Source organism: Haliotis asinina, chromosome 14 (genome assembly GCF_037392515.1).
Source record: "Haliotis asinina isolate JCU_RB_2024 chromosome 14, JCU_Hal_asi_v2, whole genome shotgun sequence".
Classification (NCBI taxonomy): domain Eukaryota; kingdom Metazoa; phylum Mollusca; class Gastropoda; order Lepetellida; family Haliotidae; genus Haliotis; species Haliotis asinina.
In genome coordinates, this window is record NC_090293.1 from 54,507,114 (window position 1) to 54,528,216 (window position 21,103).

At 43.2% G+C, this 21,103-nt stretch overlaps 2 protein-coding genes across 2 annotated transcripts; both read right to left on the reverse strand.

Moving 5' to 3' along the window:
* Positions 1 to 3,925: 3,925 nt before the first annotated feature.
* Positions 3,926 to 13,673, reverse strand: LOC137260902 (uncharacterized). The gene is made up of 10 exons (XM_067798441.1): positions 13,572 to 13,673; positions 10,102 to 10,166; positions 8,279 to 8,361; positions 6,845 to 7,045; positions 6,607 to 6,746; positions 6,125 to 6,308; positions 5,133 to 5,500; positions 4,713 to 4,827; positions 4,311 to 4,387; positions 3,926 to 3,952 (listed from the first exon to the last, which is right to left on the reverse strand). Exons 1-10 carry the CDS (start codon positions 13,671 to 13,673, stop codon positions 3,926 to 3,928), a joined length of 1,362 nt encoding a protein of 453 aa, XP_067654542.1.
* A 76-nt stretch (positions 13,674 to 13,749) lies between these two features.
* On the reverse strand, positions 13,750 to 20,383 carry LOC137262241 (uncharacterized). The gene is made up of 9 exons (XM_067800044.1): positions 20,312 to 20,383; positions 19,444 to 20,076; positions 18,810 to 19,016; positions 17,697 to 18,044; positions 16,859 to 17,032; positions 15,766 to 16,214; positions 15,128 to 15,254; positions 14,685 to 14,764; positions 13,750 to 13,913 (listed from the first exon to the last, which is right to left on the reverse strand). The coding sequence occupies exons 1-9, from the start codon at positions 20,376 to 20,378 to the stop codon at positions 13,872 to 13,874; spliced, it is 2,127 nt and encodes a 708-aa protein (XP_067656145.1). The 5' UTR covers positions 20,379 to 20,383; the 3' UTR covers positions 13,750 to 13,871.
* Between the last annotated feature and the right edge of the window lie 720 nt (positions 20,384 to 21,103).

Sequence of the window (21,103 nt, forward strand, 5' to 3'; positions counted from 1 at the left end):
TCGAAAGGAGTAGTTTGAATGGCGGGGTTTCATTTATAGCGATGTCAGCAAGTGATAGATTACTATTGACACCAACTGTTACAGTATGGATTACTATTGACACCAACTGTTATAGTATGGATTACTATTGACGCCAACTGTTATAGTATGGATTACAATTGACACCAACTGTTATAGTATGGATTACTATTGACACCAACTGTTATAGTATGGATTACTATTGACACCAACTGTTATAGTATGGATTACTATTGACACCAACTGTTATAGTATGGATTACTATTGACACCAACTGTTACAGTATGGATTACAATTGACACCAACTGTTATAGTATGGATTACTATTGACACCAACTGTTACAGTATGGATTACAATTGACACCAACTGTTACAGTATGGATTACAATTGACACCAACTGTTACAGTATAGATTACTATTGACACCAACTGTTATAGTATGGATTACAATTGACACCACCTGTTATAGTATGGATTACTATTGACACCGACTGTTATAGTATGGATTACAATTGACACCAACTGTTATAGTATGGATTACTATTGACACCAACTGTTATAGTATGGATTACAATTGACACCAACTGTTATAGTATGGATTACAATTGACACCAACTGTTATAGTATGGATTACTATTGACACCAACTGTTATAGTATGGATCCCTACTGGTAAGATTCTGTATCATACGGATCCTTACGTATAGGAACTATCATAATATGGATCCCTGCACGTAGGGGATGTCACATTTACTCGTTGTAATGTCTAAGCAAGAAAGATTCGTTTGTGTAAACTACGGTTTGATTCCTACAATGTTTTTAATCTTACAATCTCTGGTTCCCCGAGTATCAAGGTAGCTGTTGCCGGATTACTGAGGGAAGTGTTCCCTGGTTATGCCAGATCAAATGGTATGAAGAAGTCACACAAACTGTCGAGAAAAAAATGGATTCGAAAAAGTTTAAGTTCATTTGTCCAATCTAAACGCATACCGAACAAAAATATATGTTTAAAAACTGTCAAAATGTATTTACCTTTGAAAGTTGCGATGATATTTTTCCGAGGGAGAAAGGCCAAGTGACGACGAGAAACACAGGGCTCAATTGACTCGGTTCTGAAGTATTTAGTTCGGCCGTTAAATCGCTCCTTTAAAAGCTGCCTACAAACATGGCGCGGAGCTTAAAGGTCGAAAAGGCAGAAAAAAACTGATGGAATTGTTTCTACAGCCGTTATTCTGAGTTAGTGAAACCAAAAGCAGTAAAAATAGTTAATGTTTAAAATACACTTATTTGAGGTAGGTTTTCACCTTTGTACATGTGTCCACGGCTTTCTTGCTCTACTGGGGCACTTGTTCTTATTTTGCATTGTGACAGGATTACGAGTGTCAGTAAATGAATGTTGTTTGCTCTACCCCAGTGTGTATTGTAATAAAGAGCACTTTTATCCCGAACTATTATAATAAAAGCACGAGGACGTTGTTCTGAAGAGTGGTGTCACGGTAGTAAAGGGTATTCACTCTGTCACAACAAACTACCAGAGCGGTTTTGTGATGATAACTGATCCCTGTCCACACCCTAATGCTTACCCCATCCCACCAATCTGATTGCATTCGACGCCATATCCGTAGACGCCCGTCACCATTTGGCAAGTGACTAGTCGGAGAACACAACATGACAACGTTGTAACAACTGTCTATCAGTCAGGATGGGTCCAACATAAGGGCGTCGACACCGGGATCCTTCCGCACGGAAGCATCGTCGGACGGTGGAAGCATTGATCAAACCACGTCAGCCTGGGAAAGCGTTGGCTGTTCTGGCCGCGGCAACATACAATCCCTAATATGGCGCCTAATAGAATCGTAAGGCAATAATCATGCTTGATATGCCAACCTGCAACATGCCCAACGCCCGTTGTCGTCCCTCTGGTGGCAATCTTGACATTTGCAAAATACACTTTACTTGCTGAGGTACAGCTAAGATGAGAAACTGTTTTGCTGCCGACGGTCATGTGTTTATTTTCCTAATCAGCATGTATTACGCATGCAGTGTGTGTTTTTCGTGTGTGTTATGCATGAATTTTGTTGTTGTCATGTGATGTGTACCATGATGTGTTCGGGCAGTCAGTTCGTTACAGCATTATGTGTTGGTTTTTTTGTGTAATTAGCAACGTTTCCAACGTTCATTTTCATTTTTCCATTTTTGTGGAAGTCGCGGCGGTTGAGCGGGCAAGGCGGCTGACTTTGTGTGCTGGCGATTAGGTGCCTGACTCTGAGAATGTGGGTTCGAATTCTGGATGGGACTCAACCAAAAAAGTGCTAGAATTTGTACTTTACTTAAAAAGTGAAATCCCAAATATGACATATGTCACATCGCAACGTTCAGTGGAGTACATACACCTCAAAGGGTACCTGATATCACTCCTCATACAGGACCAGGTAAAACACTAGATTACCTGATATCACTCCTCACAGAGGACCAGGTAAAATACTAGATTACCTGATATCATTTCTCATAGAGGACCAGGTAGAACACTAGATTACCTGATATCACTTCTCATAGAGGACCAGGTAAAACACTAGATTACCTGATATCACTTCTCATAGAGGACCAGGTAAACCTCCCCATAGAGTACGTCGTGAAATTCCTCAGAGTACTATGTAAAACTGCTCATAGGGTTCATAGTAACATTCTGTGTGTTTGTTGTTAAACACCGTGCTTAACAATATTCCTCCCAAATGGCGACAACATCAAGCGCTGTGTATTATCGTTAACGAAGTCAGCGAGCATGAAAGCAAGCGAGTATGATCCCCATAGTTGCTTCTCACACACATGAGTCAGTGAAGACCAGTTCTAACCTGGATCTTCACGGATACGTCTGTACTTTAGGGGTACAGAGGTAGTTGCATCACAATGTGTTGAACCCTGTATGAGTGTGACCGTGATATCCAACACTTGGAGAGTCCGTCACACAGTTGTTTCCCAGTATACTAATAACAGTCGACCACATGGGGATTTTCAGGTTGGTCTCGATATCTGAATGCCGCCATATTGGACTTGGGACTTTACAGAGAGCTCAAAAAGTTTGAATGTCTGACCATCGGCCCCAAAAGCATTACAATTCGCTGCGTTGAACAGCATTATACAGTGGTAAATACATATCCCTTGGTAAATACTGCTTCTAAGAGATCGTATGCAAGTAAGAAGGAACAATACTGTGATTATATCCTTCTACGCAACATGGAGGCGATGACGTGTTACATAGGTCAGCAAGCGTGACCTCCCGGTGCCGTTAGCTGCCACTTACGACAAGCATGGGTTACTGAAAAACAGATCTAACCTGAATCCTCACGGGGAGACAAACATGGGCTACTGAAGATCAGTTCTAAAGCGGATAGATCTAACCCTGATCTTCATGGGTCGATAACATTCTGCCAGAAGAACCTGTTAGCACAAGTTACAGAAAACTGGTAAGGTTAAACTTCTCTCCAGGGACAATTACTACTACTACAGCTGCTGCTGCCGCTGATGCTGATGCTGCTATTACTACTACTACAGCTACTACTACACAGTCCCAGTGATTAAAACAACATTAAAAGAACAACATCAACATTGCACTGGTTTAATAACACGATGGGGATTATTACCGTTTCCTGGACGTGTAATCACACAGGAGTACATAAATACAAATAAATAGAATGGCAAAATAAACAAGATGGCAATTGATCCGTGCAAGGAATGGTGGCGATACTAGATTTTGGGATTTGTTGAAAGAAATAAATCTGTTGGAACTTTCAAATCGGAAATGGTTCGCCTCGAAATGTGACATATTTGCATTTACAAATTGGCAAGGGTTTAGAAGTTAAACATGGCATTGAAGTCAGTGTGGGGAAGAGGACTGAGCCGGTGGGACGTTTAAGGAAGACACTTCCAAGCCGTCACCTGAAACACGAACGTTGTGCAAGTTACACATATAGCCATTCATATAATCCACTCATTGTTATTGCCATCAGTTGATCTGGTTATGTTTGTATATAAGACTTTAGGAAATTTTGTAAACGTTCTTTTGCAAGTATTAAGACATAAGTTGACATAAACCTTGAAACCTCCACTTGAACGTTGGTTAATGAAAACAAGTAGTAGTATCCTGGAAAGCGGAACACGCTTTCCTGCAAATTCCCCTCCTAGAGAATTAATTTCTCTTATCAATATACAATGTGGTAATTAAGTACCTGACGTCTCATCATTATATGCTATTGACGGGTCGAGCTTACATGTTCTCTGTACAAATATGGCTTACCCTGTCAATCTGGCCGTTGAATGCCTGCTGCACTCTTAACCCCCGACCGACTCTCAGCTGGCAGTTGTTGGTGATAGCTGTGTACAGACAAATCACGTGTTACAAATACCACTGGAAAGCAGTTGTATTGAAGTATCGGCTCCTGACAATCAGAAACAGTGTGACGTCATGGTTTAGGTATCTATGTCGTGTACCATGTACCCCTTTATAACTCAGTAAACCATTTTGATATATACTCATGGAAACAAATGAGAGAACACTTTGTTTCCAAGGTTGCTTCACAATGTACCATTGCCCTGGGACCTCCCGATCCCGTTAGTCGCCTCTTACGGCAAGCATGGTTTGCTCAAGATTAATCCGGATCTTCAACAAATTTCTATAAGGTTTGAGATTTCAACGTACATCCGGTGAAGGCAGTACTACTATCGACGACTTGTGACTCTCCATTCCTCACAGTGACCAGCAGGTTCTGGTTAGCAAACTGGACAGTGGCCTCTACCCAGGGGTCGTTGTTAAACTGTAAGCAAATGGGGCATTTAGCCAGGGACATCAAACAAAGAGATACTGGAACAAGACAAGTAAGGTTGCTGATAACGTTTGTTTCACACTTCGGACTCCTGATTAATTCCGTTGTAAACTTACACCCACTTTTGGAATACAAAGCATTTTCTCGTAGGAAGTGGATTGTCGGGACTGTTATTTTAGTTCGCAATCCACGAGAGAGTCCAAGTTATAAAGAAAGCTTTAATAATAAGTGTGTGTGTATATAAGCGTGTCCTGCCTCAGATCTAAATGGCAATTTTTCAGCCGTCGACAACTCACCGATGGATTCCATTGAGCTGAGGCAGACGTTCCTGCGCTGTCACCGACGCTGACCCTGACGGTTCTAGTGGCGGGGATGACCGACAAGGTGATGGAGGCCCCCGCCCCGTCACAGGCGTTGCTCAGAAGGTCCTGCTCTATGTTTGAGTTGGGATCCTCCGGCTGGAAGCGCACAAAGGCCCTGAAGGGTGCCATGACGTTGTTGTTGAAGAAGCTGAGTGTGATGTAGGTACCGTTGCGGAAAACGCCAGACTGACCGTCATTTGACTGGACGACGGGACCGGTGTTTCCCAGCCACGCAGACTTAAGATCCATCATGCCCCAGGGTTTGATGTTGTTCATTTCTGAGTCAGTTCCAGGTTGGCATTCTGCAAAAGGAAATAATCCCTTCTATAGTGTGTATGTAAATAGAGAGAGGTACACAGTGAAACACAAAGAGAGGGAAGGAGGGGGAGAGCGAGAGAAGAAGAAGAGGAGAGAATGGAGTGGACAGACGGACAGTGAGAGAGGGGAGGGGAGGGGAGAAAGAGAAGTATTTGATTGAACTTCACCTGTTGAGACGAGCGGGGTCGGGTCTGGTGCTGCCGTTGGGTACTCTGAAACAAATACAATTTCTTGAAATTCTAACAGTTGCGATACATCATTGGGAACAAGTGTAATGTGACGATTTTGGAACTGAGATTGTTAGAATATTAGCCCCTCGCATCAATCATACAGTTTCAGGGAAAGGAGAAACGCCAGTCGGATGAATGGTGATGACTACGCCTTCACTTTGCCTTCATTATGTGAACGGTAACATGTAATCCTCTCGGGTGAGCTACCACGTCGTCCTCTCCTGGACTTCATGATGGATAATCGGATCCATAATGGATGGATCTGAGATCCCGAACACCCCTATCCCACCCCCACCCCACACACACCTCCCCAGTTGAAAGGTTTAATTCCCATCTTGTTACTGCATTGTGTCTCGAAGGGTGGGGTGCCCCATTTACCTTCGCCTTCACAGGGGATGGTGCATACCCCGTCAGGGTCGGGGACACATCGTTCCCCATTGAATCTCTCCGTGCCAGGGCAGCAGAACTGAGTGAGAGTCCCGTCCACACACTGGAGGTAGTTCCGGCAGTAGCGGGAGTGGGTGTAGTTGCTGGCAGCACAGGACTGGCCAAAACCGAGTGGCTGTGGAATGGTTACACAGGGGTCACAGTACAGAAAAATACACTCTTCAATTCGAACAATAGAACTATGACAATCTAGTTTCCTCTACTGTCCTCCATACTGACACATTGTACAAGCCTTAATATGCGAAACTGCGTATTGGCGGTTGTAAATGGAGACGTTCTCACAGACACTGAGCATTGACATTTGTAAATGGAGACGTCAGTTTGGTCACTGAGCACTGGCAGATGGAAATGATGACGTTCTGATGACGCTGGCGACTGCCATTTTGGGTATTTCAACGGAAGTTATGCCTTACTTGACATCCAACGTTCGCTACGAAGGTCTGACCAGCTGGGCAGCACTTGCTTTCTACTGGGGAGTCTGGGTTGCCTGTACACTCGTAGAACAGTTCACAGGAGTTCATGTACGGGTGCACGTTGCGTTCGCTGCATAAATCTGAAGTGGATGAATGAGTGAGTTACACCACGTTAAGAAGATGAATAGTAATTCCCCAATGTCGAGGGTACGTAACGAAACAATAGCACGTGACCTACCGCATGACGCGTCTTGGATGACGTTCTTGGCGTAGTCGCATGTCTGTTTAGAGTAGCTGAAGAAGGTGCCCAGTCTACATTGCATGACGGGTCCAACAGCATTTAAAACGCACCGGTAGAACCTGTCACATCTACCGTTAATGGGGTAGAATTCTCTGCTAAAGGAAGATCTGCCGCCACATGCATTTGGGGGAGGAGTCACTGAAACAGACCACAAGACCATAAAGACCCTTTAGCTGTGGTGACGAAGAGTCGCTGAAACAGACCATGTAAATGCATGTAAATACTGTACTGCCCATTATATACTGCATATATATGCACCACCCTGTCTTATCTGCCTCTTACTTTCATGACAACGCTACAAGACTGTATCGAAACGTCGCTCTGAATAAAGAAGTTGCTCATCCAGAAAGTTTGTCCTTAGCTAACAACTGACGAGGTAGTACCGAAACCTTACTGCAATAGTACCGCCGGAGTACCGCAACCTGACCGCGGTATTTTTGCTATAGTTCCGTAACCGAACCGCAGTAATTCCGCAAGGATAACGCACATTTGAAGATATGGATTAGTGTGACTCTCAGAGATGGAGGTTGACATTTGTGTGGTGATTACTTAAAAGCATAGATCTGTAGATAATTCGTTTTACACACAACGTTGACACAAATATTTATTGGGAGCGTCCAGTTAAATCAGATACAATTGGGGTTCAGGGAGCAGTATTTATCCACATGAGTCATGGTTTTTCGAGTATCCTTTTATCAGACGGGTATTTGATTTGGGCGGCGGCTCAAAACAAATACGATACTCCCTTAACCAATGAAATGTTTGTTTTAGAGAACATCAACCAATAAGATGCTCTCCTTCTAAAGCGCAACCTGGGACACGATGGCTCAGTGAACTGGTGTAACAAAGACACTGCGCATTCACTTTTTACTCCCCGTCTCCCCGTCTCCCCGGAAGGCTCCCCGTCTCTGCATTGATCGTTACCGAATGAGATTCAGAATAAGCCGTTGTGGGGACTATCAAAGTAGGCGGGCGATCTCCCGCCATTTTGTGATACTATGAAACATTACATTAATCTGACGGAATACAAATTATCAGATTCTTCATATTTAGATTGTAGCGTTTAGAATTTCGTGTGTCGTTTCGTATGTTGTATGTTGACTGGAAAATTAACCATGTAAGTACAAGCAAATTACCTCCAAAACTCCTCAAATACCTCAAATACCTCAATTACCTCAAATACATTTGAATTGATTGAGGGGAATCACACTATTTAATTATGTTTGCGACAGGTAGGTACGTCTACAAATCTGCAGACTATGGACAGCATTAAATGTGGGAACTGAACATTTCTTTTCAGTGCTTGAAATATTTGCTCTCTCGGTGGATACTGACTGGTCAGACGCTAATGACAATGCGATAAACTCTCACCTGACTGGACACTGAGTGTTACCATGGCAGCCACAATGGCCAGCTGGAAGAGGGGACGGCAATCCATCACCAGATGTTGTTGTCTAGGGAGAAATGAAGGGTTGAGGATCAGTGACACACTCGAAAACATGAAATAAAGATTAGATTAGGGATGAAGAGTATTACATGTTTCATTTTTCATATATTTGAAATTTACAGGTGTTGCGGACAGGTAGGTTAATGGTTCAAGCGTCGGCTTCTCGTGATGAAGACCTACACTACACCGCCTATGTCAGTTTGGGGATTCCATGACATTGTCATGACATCGCTATAGCCATGGGATTTCTCAGTTTGTGTCTATGGTCTAAAAGACCAGGCGACTGCGTGAAAACGTATTTGTCAAACAAGAGTTAATTTGATATTAAGAAACCAGAAGACAACACGAGTATAGATATATTATTCAAGGTGCATATATTACACATGAACCAGCTTAATCGGGTAGGAGTGAATCCAAATTCAACATGAGTTTGATAAGCAGCATTGGCATATACGTGTGTATAAGAACTTCGGTTCCGTTTGAGGGGGATAGCATTTAGAATTAAAGATGCTTTCAAAGGCAGTATTTAAAGCAAAAGATAACAGCTGATTTTAAGAAGATCTGGTCAGCATAAACATAAACTTGTACACAGTTTAGGGTTTGTCTCAAAGTGAGGCATTATTCCGAATAAAAGAAGAAACGTCGTCTTACGGGAGATTACGAAATTTTGTGTCGGGTTTAGGTGTGTACCTACCTTGATACAGTAGTTGTTACAGGGACGGTATTATAGGTTGTGTATCGGTGGGTGAGCACACTGTAGGAGTTGTTTCGCTGGTGAGATTCTACATCGGGTAGTCCCAAAGTCACAGACTTTTATAAGCCAGACCCAAGCCTGCCGTGAATCACCCCGTGAATGTAAACACACTCCCATACTAAATTTACACACTTTCTTGCCACTTTTTTCATAATTTTGTCTTATAAAAGAACTTTTCCCCTGGGTATGTAATTATACTTGCGCTATGCCTTGTAAATAATGCAACTGGTTATATAAAATCAGCCAATGAAATGACATGGTAACTGGTGGGTGTCGTCTCAGGCTCCATATATGGTTGTGATGGGTTGCAGGAAAGTTGGTTGGGGATGGTACTGAATGCCCGATCGGACAACACGATTCAAACAAGGATGACATTTGCCGGGGTTTAATGATCAGAATATTTAACCCAAGAACCCTCGAAATATTTGACATAAATGTGGTATGTGTGAGACGCAGCGTGACAACGTGACCAGTTAAAGAACAGTTGTGTGCATTCAGTATTGTTATATAATGTCAATAAAAAGGAGAGGAGAGAAGTAGGCGTTGCTGATGTTCACAGGATCAGCTGGTAACTTGTGTCGCGGGCTTCTTCTCAGAGAGAGCGAGGAGTGTTTACGAGTAACAATGGGATGAGTGTCAAGCTTAATCAACCCCAATCTCCACCCCCACCATCCAAGCCCTTTCCGACTGCATCTTAGCCACGCCATTATCAAATGTTCGTTGTTTGAACTCGGCTCAAGCTATATTGTAGAAGTTGGGCGTTAAGGAAAGACTGTCTTTAGCTGCATCCAATATATAAACAGGCGTTGTTATTACACTTTGTAAACGATAGTACAACAGTGTGTTGCTTTAACAAATTGCCTAGATGAAACTACCTCGGTGCGTCAGAAGTGGGATATCGGAGCTGACGTAACGGGTTACATGACGTCACTAGTCTGTCACAGTTGGACGTAATGTTGTAGGTGTCTTCTGTGCCTGATATGGTTTCCCTACGTCTCACTAGCTGCCTTGAGACGATCTGCCAGCTTACTGCTTGTAAGGACAGCGGACAGCAATATCTACACATAACCAAAGGACACATGTAGATTAATTTCTTCAACTTAAACAAGTAGACAAACAAAACGATGAATGCCGACCCTTTGTCGTTATTTGTAAATATCCCGGATGGTTCAAGTCTGTTTAATCAAGTATCCCAGCAGAATTGACATTTTGGACTTCCCATGTGTGAGTGGTTTCATGACAGAGATTGATTTAGATCCAGTTTGAGTGATGTATGTACTGAGATATAATCATGTCACGTGATAATGTCATTTCAACTGACCTGTAATGTTAAAACATAATATTTCAATGAATGTTGAAGCCGTACACTAACATAGCCTCAGGTTGTCATCATGGTAACTGAAACGTGATCTTAGGTAAATATGTGTGTACAGTTGATAACGTCGTCATCACAAAACCGTATTTAGGTAAACGAATGAAGTTCCATTCATATCTTCCAAAATGATCCCTTAATTTTGGGCAGCTACATGGTATGCAATACACGGACTGCAACTTGTATGTTTGATACTAGAAACCTGCAAATGCTTGTTTGTCATGATCCACCTGATGCTCAGTTCATGAAGTTCTAACGGGGTAATTAGCGGTAACGGCTCGAAGCCATTGTTCGTATCTGGGGTTAGTACTCAATCATATATGCCAAATTCAGGATTCAGGATTTTTTAATTCTCATAAATAATACAAATTGAGATAGAGAACATACATGTTTTTCGATGGATACAATGTGCAGTTATGGCTACTATGCATATGAGTATAATATAGACGTGCAACTAGATCAGGGATAATACAGTTTTCGTTAAATAAGACAATCTTTTTACCAAAGGATAATAGTCAGATTTCATATGAAAAATACATTTATCAATATGGGGATTATTGCAAAAATACCCACGGAGAATACGTTTTCTTATTTCATCTAGAGCTCTGCATGGTAAGATAATATGAAATTCGTCATGTGTAGCGTTTTGGTTACAGATTTACATACTATTAGTCTATTTTCTGTGTTAATATTACACCATCTGTCGGTTTCAACCGGTAATCTGTGATTACGTGTTCTCAATTTTGTTAACCAAACACGTTGTTTCAATGGGCGGCTGGTTAAATAAATCCTCTATCTGGAGGGTATTCTTATATAGGGCGTAATATTTACCTTTTGATGAGTTTTGATGGCCAGCATTCCATGGTTGCTTAAACTGATCTATAAGTGTGTATTTAAAAGAGTTTTTGCAGCCAGGCTGCAGAAGGAAAACTTTGGGACTGCCATATATATGATAATCCAACATTTTGAAGTATATTTGTTACCATATTTATAAGATCAAATTGAAGGCCCATACAGGAGGACGCATTAGCCATTACATTATGAACTATATGAGGTAACTTATGTGATGATGTAGTGACTTGGCCCCAGTAGCTTATGATTCTTGTTTGAATCATTACTTCTTATATACCCTAGTCTGTGGTGTTGCGTATTGGGCAATCATCACCATCACCATCTGAGCACTGTTGTCTATGCGGTTGTCTGATGGCAGTCTGCCGCTGCCTAGACCGTGTGAATATCAAGTCCTCTTACTGACGTGAGCACCTCAAGTGACCTGCCAAATTCGTTTTTCTCGATTGATTACACAAAAGGACAGAGCGGTGACACAACAAGCCAGTGTGTACATAGAGGAGCCTGCCGCTCCATCTTTATCATTCATGTGAAAATACCGACGTTCTGAGAGACTTCACTAAAGCTGTCAAAGGCGCCAGTTGTATTAAATACGCCATGACGAATGTTTCTCGCCGCTGTTCAGATTACCTCCACGTGACCAATGAAGATAGCTGAACAACATCGTTAGCTTTGTCGAATTATTGAATGTTACCACCTGAAATATTGAGAGACTATGTCAACTCTCTATCACACTGCGGTGTTATCCGAAATGGAGGTAGCCCAAAACTGTCCAAGTCGGGCGTTGACGTAATCAGAATAATATAGGTGTCTGGACAAAGGGATAAGTAATTCTTGAACAACACAGGGGTGAGCAATCCTTGAACAGCACCGGATTGTGCAAATCTTGAACAACACAGTGAAGAGCAATCCTGGAACAGCACAGGGACGAGCAATCGTGGAACAACACAGGAGCGAGCAATAATTGAACAACACAGGGGCGAGCAATCCACGAACAGCACAGGAGCGAGCAACCCTACCAGCCTACTACCAGATGTACCGTCTTGCGAGACTTACAGGCCCTTCTGTAGCATACCCCAAAGAGATCTGGGTTAGTTTTGGTCTTCAGCAAGTCATGTCGTAAGAGGCGACTAACGGATCCGGTTGTCAGGTCGCTGACTTGGTTGACACATGTCATCGTATCCCAATGGCGCAGAGCGATGCTCGTGCTGAGGATGCTCTTCCGGCCTCAGTTAGTTACAGACCGTCGCCACATGGCTGGAACACTACCTAGTGCAGGTTTAAACAGCGAACCAGCCTATCTGTATAAGCGTGTATATCCTATAGAATTATGATTTGCTCTGAGCCGCATGAATGTGTAACGATAAATCGATATCGTATGTTTGGTAATGTCCAACGTCACAGATCTCCGAGTCAGTATGTGTTTCTTTGTATACGTATTATTTTATGAAATATTGCTAACGCATGATATTTATACAGCACACATATCAACGCAGCTAGCACATGCTCAAGGCGCTACAGCGTTCCCTTGAACAACGGTTGTCATTCTTTCTCAAACTCAACTCAACTCCCTGGGAAGTATCTAACTCATGCAGCCTGTTAGGTGCAGCGAGTTATCACACAGCCCTATCCTCACATGCAGCAGCGTGGATAGTGACCGTATTATGCCCAGTGATACTGCACATTGCCGTGACCAGAACTAGGTGTGTACACGTGTATCTTTTTAGTGCACATGGTTGTGTACTGAGACCTTTTGAAGATGAACATGCATGGGCCAATGTGGATGGGTAATAAGGCACTAGCCTGTGGAACTTTCTTGAATGAACGATATAGACAAGTCCCTCCCTCTCTTATCAAGACAAGTATTTGTGTGAAAGCAATGTGTTTACCCAGCTCAGACTTAAGTTGGATGTTGGACCACAGCTGCCAGGCGGATAGCAATATTATTATCATCATTAGATTATTGTTATTTAGTGTTATTATGTGGGTATTTACATATCGCCATCCAAAACGCATGTTTAAAGCGCTTCTTTGTTTTCCCCTCAATCATTGGATCAATCTAAGCGGCATGTCACATTACCAGTATCAACTGCACAGGGCTGTGTATTGTACACTTGGAGTTATGGCAACACTGAAATATTATGCACACAAAGCTGACTCAAAGGTTTTAACTCTGGTCAGAGGTGGGCTCGATTCCGGCACCGCAACCTCACTGGCCTGGCGCCTTAGGCAGTTCACCCACCATGGTCCCTGACGTTGTTGTTATACTGCCGATGTAGTTGTAGTGCCGGACTGGCGTTGTAATAATTTGCAGCAGATTGTATTTGTTGTCAATCTTGATCATTTTTATAATTAGAAGTCGACACGTGACAATATCCATGCCATTTCCAGTAAAACCAAAACTGAATAGTGACACGAGATTTATAAAAAAAGGAAATAAATGCAAATTTTATTCATGAAATACAATGGATAAATTAATAATATAAGTATGACGTAGTTGACGTTGACGCAAGCTTGGGCATGACGGTAGTGTGCGCCACTCTTACAAGGCTGGGAAGGAAACGCAGTCAAAGTGCATCTCCACCTGCAGAATGAAAAGCACATGACTTACCATTGTATCGCTATTGTCGGTCGCAGTATCTGTCTTGTTCATCACTAGATAACTATTGTCCGTCACAAAGTTTATCCTTGGATAACTATTGCTGGTCACACTGTTCATCATTGGATGACTATTGTCCGCTATACTTCTATCATTGGATAACTATTGTCCGTTACATTGTTAATCACGGTATCCCTGTTGCCCATCACAGTATCCAAATTGTTCGTTAGTCCCTATAATATCGCCAGTGTTCAGTATTACATGAATGTTACTACTCCTATCAATGTCTCATTATTGGGTCTTATACATTGCCATCATGTCTAGATTCCTTCCGCGTACCGTGAATACCAATCATGTTAATCTGCGTCTTAAGCCCTCTCTATAACGTATCACTCTCAGTCCCTCTCTATAACGTGTCACTCTCAGTCCCTCTCTGTAACGTATCACTCTCAGTCCCTCTCTGTAACGTATCACTCTCAGTCCCTCTCTATAACGTGTCACTCTCAGTCCCTCTCTATAACGTGTCACTCTCAGTCCCTCTCTGTAACGTGTCACTCTCAGTCCCTCTCTGTAACGTGTCACTCTCAGTCCCTCTCTATAACGTGTCACTCTCAGTCCCTCTCTGTAACGTATCACTCATTAGCAACTTCTATAACCTATATTTCTTAAGCCCTCTCTATAACCTATCACCCTTAGGCCCTCTCTATAACGTACCACTGTGTTTTGTCGGACAAAATCACCTATGCGGTTGCTTACCCTCTCTACAGTTCCCTTGAACAATCTCTGAACGTTATCTCCCTTGCCGACCTTGAGACCGCAACTTCGTGTTCCAATGGCTGAAATAGAGGACAGCCTATGTCACAAGGTCAGAGACTACATGACAATACAACGGGGAGGTGGTTCATACAGCATGGTGAGTCATCAGCGACATGTAGCATATATGTTCACTCTGCATTGACTTGTTGGGAGTAAAAAATAACATATATCTGATTTTGCTGGCTATAATATATTAACCTTGCCAAGGTTTGGAATCCATTAAAACATCTTGGTAGCTTTGAGACTAAGGCAAGGGCTGCTCTGGAAGTAGATCCTCCGTCCAGGAACAGGACCGCGTGATAGTCCCCCGTCCCAGACGAGTTAGTTATCATCGATGCAGGTAAAGGTCAGGGACGAAACTCGCGCCGTAAGAGTGTACATACGTGAATTTCCTGTTGCACTTGCAGTGGCATCTTTCTGGTCGACGCTGATGCCGTTGATGTTCAGGCTGGCGCTGAGGACGTTGTTGTCGTAGAGGAAGGTGACAGTTTTCTTGTCATTTTGGTTATACTGTAACAAGGACATCTACAGTTGTACAGACTGACGTATTGTTCAACAAATTGTGAGGACATTTACCATGAAGACGTTCAGTAAGAGTGGCTATTTGATTATATATGATCACACACGCGCGAGAGAGAAAGAGAGAGAGAAAGCAAGAGTGAGAGTGAGAGGGAGTTAGAATCACTGTCATAAACACAGTTATAGTCAAAAGACACGGACTCTTTCGGCCAGCAAGCAAGAACATTCTCTCACAGCTTCAAAATGATTTAATCCTGCCTCTTAAAGGTGTCATTGTCGAATATCAAACACCGGTATGTACGTGCGTTTGTATGTGCACGTGTTGTTTTGGTTTCATGCTGGGTAATATTCAAACAGTAATATTTTTTGTAGGTGATCGAGTTTGGACCAGTTAATGAAGTGATCGATATTGTGAGAACGATGAAAAGTGATCAGTAGAATTTACTAAATATCGGATATCTGAGTTAGAAAGTGCATTTTTCAAACCGACAAAAGATCATACCGTTTGAGTGTTGTAGTTCAGCGACACAGTGACTGGGACATCGTCGCTGTAGTCGTACTCTGTGCCGCTGTCGGTGACGAGTCTAACTGTGACAAGACCCTGGTTGGGTGTAGTAGTGACTAAAATGGAAGCATCTTGATTAGAATCAACCGAACCATCACATGGGGCGTTGCTGAGGAGAACCCTGGCTTGACTCAGTGGCTGACCGTTGTCTGTCCCGTCCTGGTACACGATGCGTGCCCACATCCCGTTCTTAGTTATCTCCCCTGTCGTAGCCGTACGCGGTATAGAGAGGTACGACTGAATGCCGTCGTAGATCCCCCCAACGGTAGGGCTTTTGGTGACGTTGTTGTTCTTGATGCTCCATGGCCACGGTTCCTCGTCGTCGAAATAGGAATTACTGCCATCGTAGTTGGCCATTGTTGTCAGGAAATTTTCCTTGCAGTCCACTAGAAATAGGAACATTTGATACGTTGTAAAATCCATCCATTCGACTTCCATGCCTACATGTATCTATCTATCTATCTATATTTGACCCATAACCTCTACGACAGTATTAATCTATCTGTCTATCCCTGACACACCTCCACTACCTCGAGCGTTAATCCATCTGTTTGTCTATATCTAACACACCTCCTCCTACCTGGGTTTAATGTGTCTGTCTATATCTAACACATCTCCTCCTACCTGGGTTTAATGTGTCTGTCTATATGTAACACATCTCCTCCTACCTGGGTTTAATGTGTCTGTCTATATCTAACACATCTTCACCTACCTGGGTTTAATGTGTCTGTCTATATCTGACACACCTCCCTATACCCGAACGTTAATCTATCTATCTGTCTATCCCTGACACACCTCCACTACCTCGAGCGTTAATCCATCTGTTTGTCTATATCTAACACATCTCCTCCTACCTGGGTTTAATGTGTCTGTCTATATCTAACACATCTCCTCCTACCTGGGTTTAATGTGTCTGTCTATATCTGACACACCTCCCTCTACCCGAACGTTAATCTATCTATCTGTCTGTTGCTAACACACCTCCCTTAACTCGAGCGTTAATTCATCTATCTGCCTAGGATCGACTTACAAGTATTATCGTTTATCCTGGGTCTAGGGCAGACCGTCTGTGGAGACAGCTCAATGGAACATGCGCAGGTTGTGACGGAAAAGCCATACCCTGTCGGACAGTCCTGGGTAGCGAATGTGACACCGTTCCACACGTGCCTGAACTGACAGTCGCCAACAGCTTCAATGTTGCAAGCTGAAACAGATTACGTCCACATTACACGCGGGCCGTGCCACCCAGTATGAGCATCATACCGACAGTAACTGGGTGTAATCATGGACAGGCAATTAGACGTGAGTTAGAAAAGAAACACGGTTGTGGAGTCTTGGAATAATATACTGACAGCAAGAAATAAAGGAATACAGGAAGTGTTTCATTGCCAGCTTTGAATAGCGGTGTGGGAAAATCTGAGCAACAAGAAACGCTGCCATTATGTGGTTTCCCTTATTAGTGTCCCTGGGTATATTTAGGCGGACTGACCAATACACTGAGTCTAGTTATCCTTAGAGTCCTAGATTCGCACGTCCGCCATATTGCTGAACTCAAAATAAAACTCAACTTAACTAGATTCTCACGTAGTTGACATTGATAAACTTGGCTTCTTTTTTTTCTTTTTTTTTTGTGTGTGTAACAGAACAAAACACTGGTAGTTACAACAGTGTAAACACGAGTCCGACGGTTGCATAGGAACTTGATGTTTGATGACGATTTCTTTTCATACGGATGTTTGGAAAGTCACGTTTGCTGGGTTGCCTGTGTTTTCTGTCATTTCATAACATTTTTAATTCTATAGTCAAAGTGAATTTGGGAATGTATTTTTTCTTGTACCTGTCAGTTCAGTAAATGATAAAATACGTACTCGGGAGTCTGCTGGGTTCCTGGCAATTCTGGTCGACACAGTCGGTCCGTGGAGCGCAGTCGCTGAATGTGTCGTTGCTGACGAAACCAGTGCCGGCACCACAGCAGTCGGACGCCATCTCTTCCCCGTTACACTGGTAGAACGTCTTGCAGTAAGACGCGTGGGCGTACTTGACGGTTCTGTCACACCTGAAATCGTTGATGCACGTGCTGGAGGCTGTGTCAAACCGCTGCCCTTGAGGACAGCACCTGGCCTCCAGAGTGATCGCCCCTATGGTACCACCACACTGCCAGAAGGCGGCGCAGCTGTCCTGGTATTGGTAGCGGCCGTTGTTATTCGCACACCACTCTACAGAGGAGAAACCAATAGCGTAAGGATCACTTTATCTGAGAGACTTTGCATAGTCTTTAAAGACCGGGATGAGAAGAGACTGTGATCATTGACATTGTTCATGAAATGGGGTGAGGTGTACAGACCCTCGTGTCACTGCGAGAATTAAAGATTTTTTGAAAAGATATCTATAAATTGACCCCCGACCCAAACGCTTCACAGTACACTATATCTAGACAAGGGCGGAGCCTTCTGTGTACCCCATCCGCCTGCTTTGCCGTTTGCTACGCTGCCATCGCATGCAATCCATTAAAACTTCATATAAACATAATCATGGCTTACTGGCCTATCGATCAGCACTCAAAACACGGGAAGACTTCCGCCCGTATCCCCCCTAAGTTTTAACATTGAGGAAAACGTTCTTAGAGTGTCTCTTTGTTAGATGTGTGTTTCAGTAGGTTAACATAAAACCTGAAGAAACATCTAAAAAACTCATTATTACCAGCTGAGGAATATCTTCAGGAGATATGATTTGACTAGAATGAAATTTAAGGGGAAATACGGGCGGAAGTCTTACCCATAAGACCTACCAGTTCTATATTGGTATTGCGTACACGTAGATTGAAAGCCGAGTTTGAACCTCAACTAAACGATTTTTACACACATGGCGGACGATAGCAACGCAATGTTTGACAATCGAAGGTGCAGGCATGTTGATTATTTTACTAGCGCTTCCTGCAGTATTAATCCCGCTCTCGGGTACGTGACGTCATCGCTACTCACGACATTCGGTCTTGCTTCGTCTGTCGTTGAGGACCTTGTTTGCATGCTCACAGGTGGAGAGGGTGCGGTCGTACAGGGTGCCGTGGGGACAGAAGAACTCGGCTGTCAAGATCTGGTTTCCCTGGATGTAGCACTGGATGTACTTGTCACATCGGTCTGGGTGGGGGATGAGGGCGGAGCTCTCTTCGATGATACAGTTGGAGCACACTGAAACATTACAGTGAGCAATACTTCCTCAACTACACGTCCCACGTCACAACAATGTACAGTTATTACATTGCTGAGGTGCATAACTACAGGACACAGACGTATGTAATATATACTGAAGCAAGAAAATAAGACAACACATAAAACTACAAACTTCCTGTCAGTCTTGTCCATGTTTCTTCCTTGTTTGAGTTGTTGTGTGGGTGAAATAAGGTAATAGACAAACGAACTCGGCAAGGAGGTGGTGTATTTGTTTCACACAGTACGTGTATATTGTCGATGGTTAACGTACAATATGGATATTGTACAATATTACAACCCCATCAGATGGGTTCACACATTGTAACATAACAGTATAATACTGTAAATATGAAGCACAGTTCTCTATAGGTCGGCATTAACGAGCAATAGCCCGAGGTTTACTCACGTGAGTTTGGAATGATGAGGTCACACTCAAGAACTTGTCTCGTGATTTCTTGGCCTAGGCTGGAGAGGTTGGGGACGGTGAAGACGACTTCCCTCCCAGTTACAGAACTCAAATTGCCTCTCAGGTTGTCCAAGTTGCTGTCAAGAACTGCCGACCCGACAGCGAACAGATACACGTATACATTGCTCGCTCTCAGTCGAGCCACTATGGCCGTGATTTCATCAATGTCTCTCCTCGATATCTGGGACGCATATATGACTGGCAATTGAAGTCGCCTCCCGCTGACAGTGATCCTGCCGACATTAGCTTCAATTGCTCGAAGACCCCCAATAAGTGTCGCACCAGTCGCAGTACTTCGGGTAGGAAAGGGTGCGGTGGCCATCACCGATGCTGGAATCAGTCTGCCGTCGTACAGGAAGTTGTCGTTGGTGGAGAAGTAGACCACGCCCACGTTGATGTCAACTCCCGTGTCTCTGGCGTCCCGGAAGAAGCTACGCATCTGGTCAGTGTAAGTCTGGTACTCAGTCCCGATGTTTGCTACGGTTCTAGCAGCTGCCCGAGCGTTCTCAGACAGTTCAGACGCGACTATGACATTGTCGTTTCTGTAGGTGGACGTACCACAGTTCCTCACCACTGGAAAGCAGCACAATCAACAATCAACACATGCAGCTATTTTTCAACAGACAAGACAATTTCATCACTTACAATTTCGCAATTTACAATTAATACCAATCTGAAAATATCGGATATCATAAATCTAACACACTACTGACCACCACAGACATAAATATTTTTGAAACAATAACATGGCTTCTAAATTTTATCAATATTATTAATAGTTTTATGAGAATTCGGATAAAGTTCTCACATATTTGAAGAGAGAGCGAAGGTAACATGACGCCCACGAGGACGGTGATGAAGAACTTGGCGTTCATCGTGCCTCCAGCTGAAAGATAAAGAGTAGTTAGTTAGTATTGTGATTCAGTGAGCAAGTGAAGAGTAAGTTACGAATATTTATGGCAAGTAAATCGATGCCATTATTTCTTCATCGCGGCCAGATCTTCACTATTCTAATGTTCTCCCCTTTTAGGCTTATTCTTCTACCTGTATCCTTCTACCCGTATCCTCACACCTGTATCATTCTACCCGTATCCCTACACCTGTATCCTTCTACCTGTATCCTCACACCCGTGCCCGTATACCCGAATCCTCAAACCTGTATCATTCTACCTGTATCATTCTACCCGTATCCTCACATCTGTATCTATCTACCTGCTTTCTCACATCTGTATCATTCTACCCGTATCCTCACACCTGTATCATTCTACCTGCATCCCTACACCTGTATCTTTCTACCTGTATCCTCACACCCGTGCCCGCATACCCGAATCCTCAAACCTGTATCATTCTACCTGTATCATTCTACCTGTATTCTCACACCTGTATCTATCTACCCGTTTCCTCACACATGTATCATTCTACCCGTAGCCTCACATCTGTATCCTTCTACCTGTATCCCCACACCCGTGCCCGTATGCCCGAATCCTCAAACCTGTATCCCTCTACCTGTATCCCTACACCTGTATCCTTCTACCTGTATCCTCACACACGCATCCTTATATCCGTATTCTTATACACGTATCGTTATACCTGAATCGTC

Excerpts from the sequence above, each read along its gene's own strand:
- LOC137260902 (XM_067798441.1), bottom strand. The coding sequence starts at position 13,673 with ATGATCAAGATTGACAACAAATACAATCTGCTGCAAATTATTACAACG. Across the intron at positions 10,167-13,571 it reads CAACAACGTCAGGGACCATG|ATATTGCTGTCCGCTGTCCT; the intron begins GTGGGTGAACTG and ends GGTTATGTGTAG. Across the intron at positions 4,828-5,132 it reads CAGCTCAATGGAATCCATCG|TTTAACAACGACCCCTGGGT; the intron begins GTGAGTTGTCGA and ends ATTTGCTTACAG.
- LOC137262241 (XM_067800044.1), bottom strand. The coding sequence starts at position 20,378 with ATGAACGCCAAGTTCTTCATCACCGTCCTCGTGGGCGTCATGTTACCT. Across the intron at positions 18,045-18,809 it reads ACGAAGCAAGACCGAATGTC|AGTGGTGTGCGAATAACAAC; the intron begins GTGAGTAGCGAT and ends TCTCCTCTGTAG. Across the intron at positions 13,914-14,684 it reads TCAAGGGAACTGTAGAGAGG|GTGGAGATGCACTTTGACTG; the intron begins GTAAGCAACCGC and ends TTCATTCTGCAG.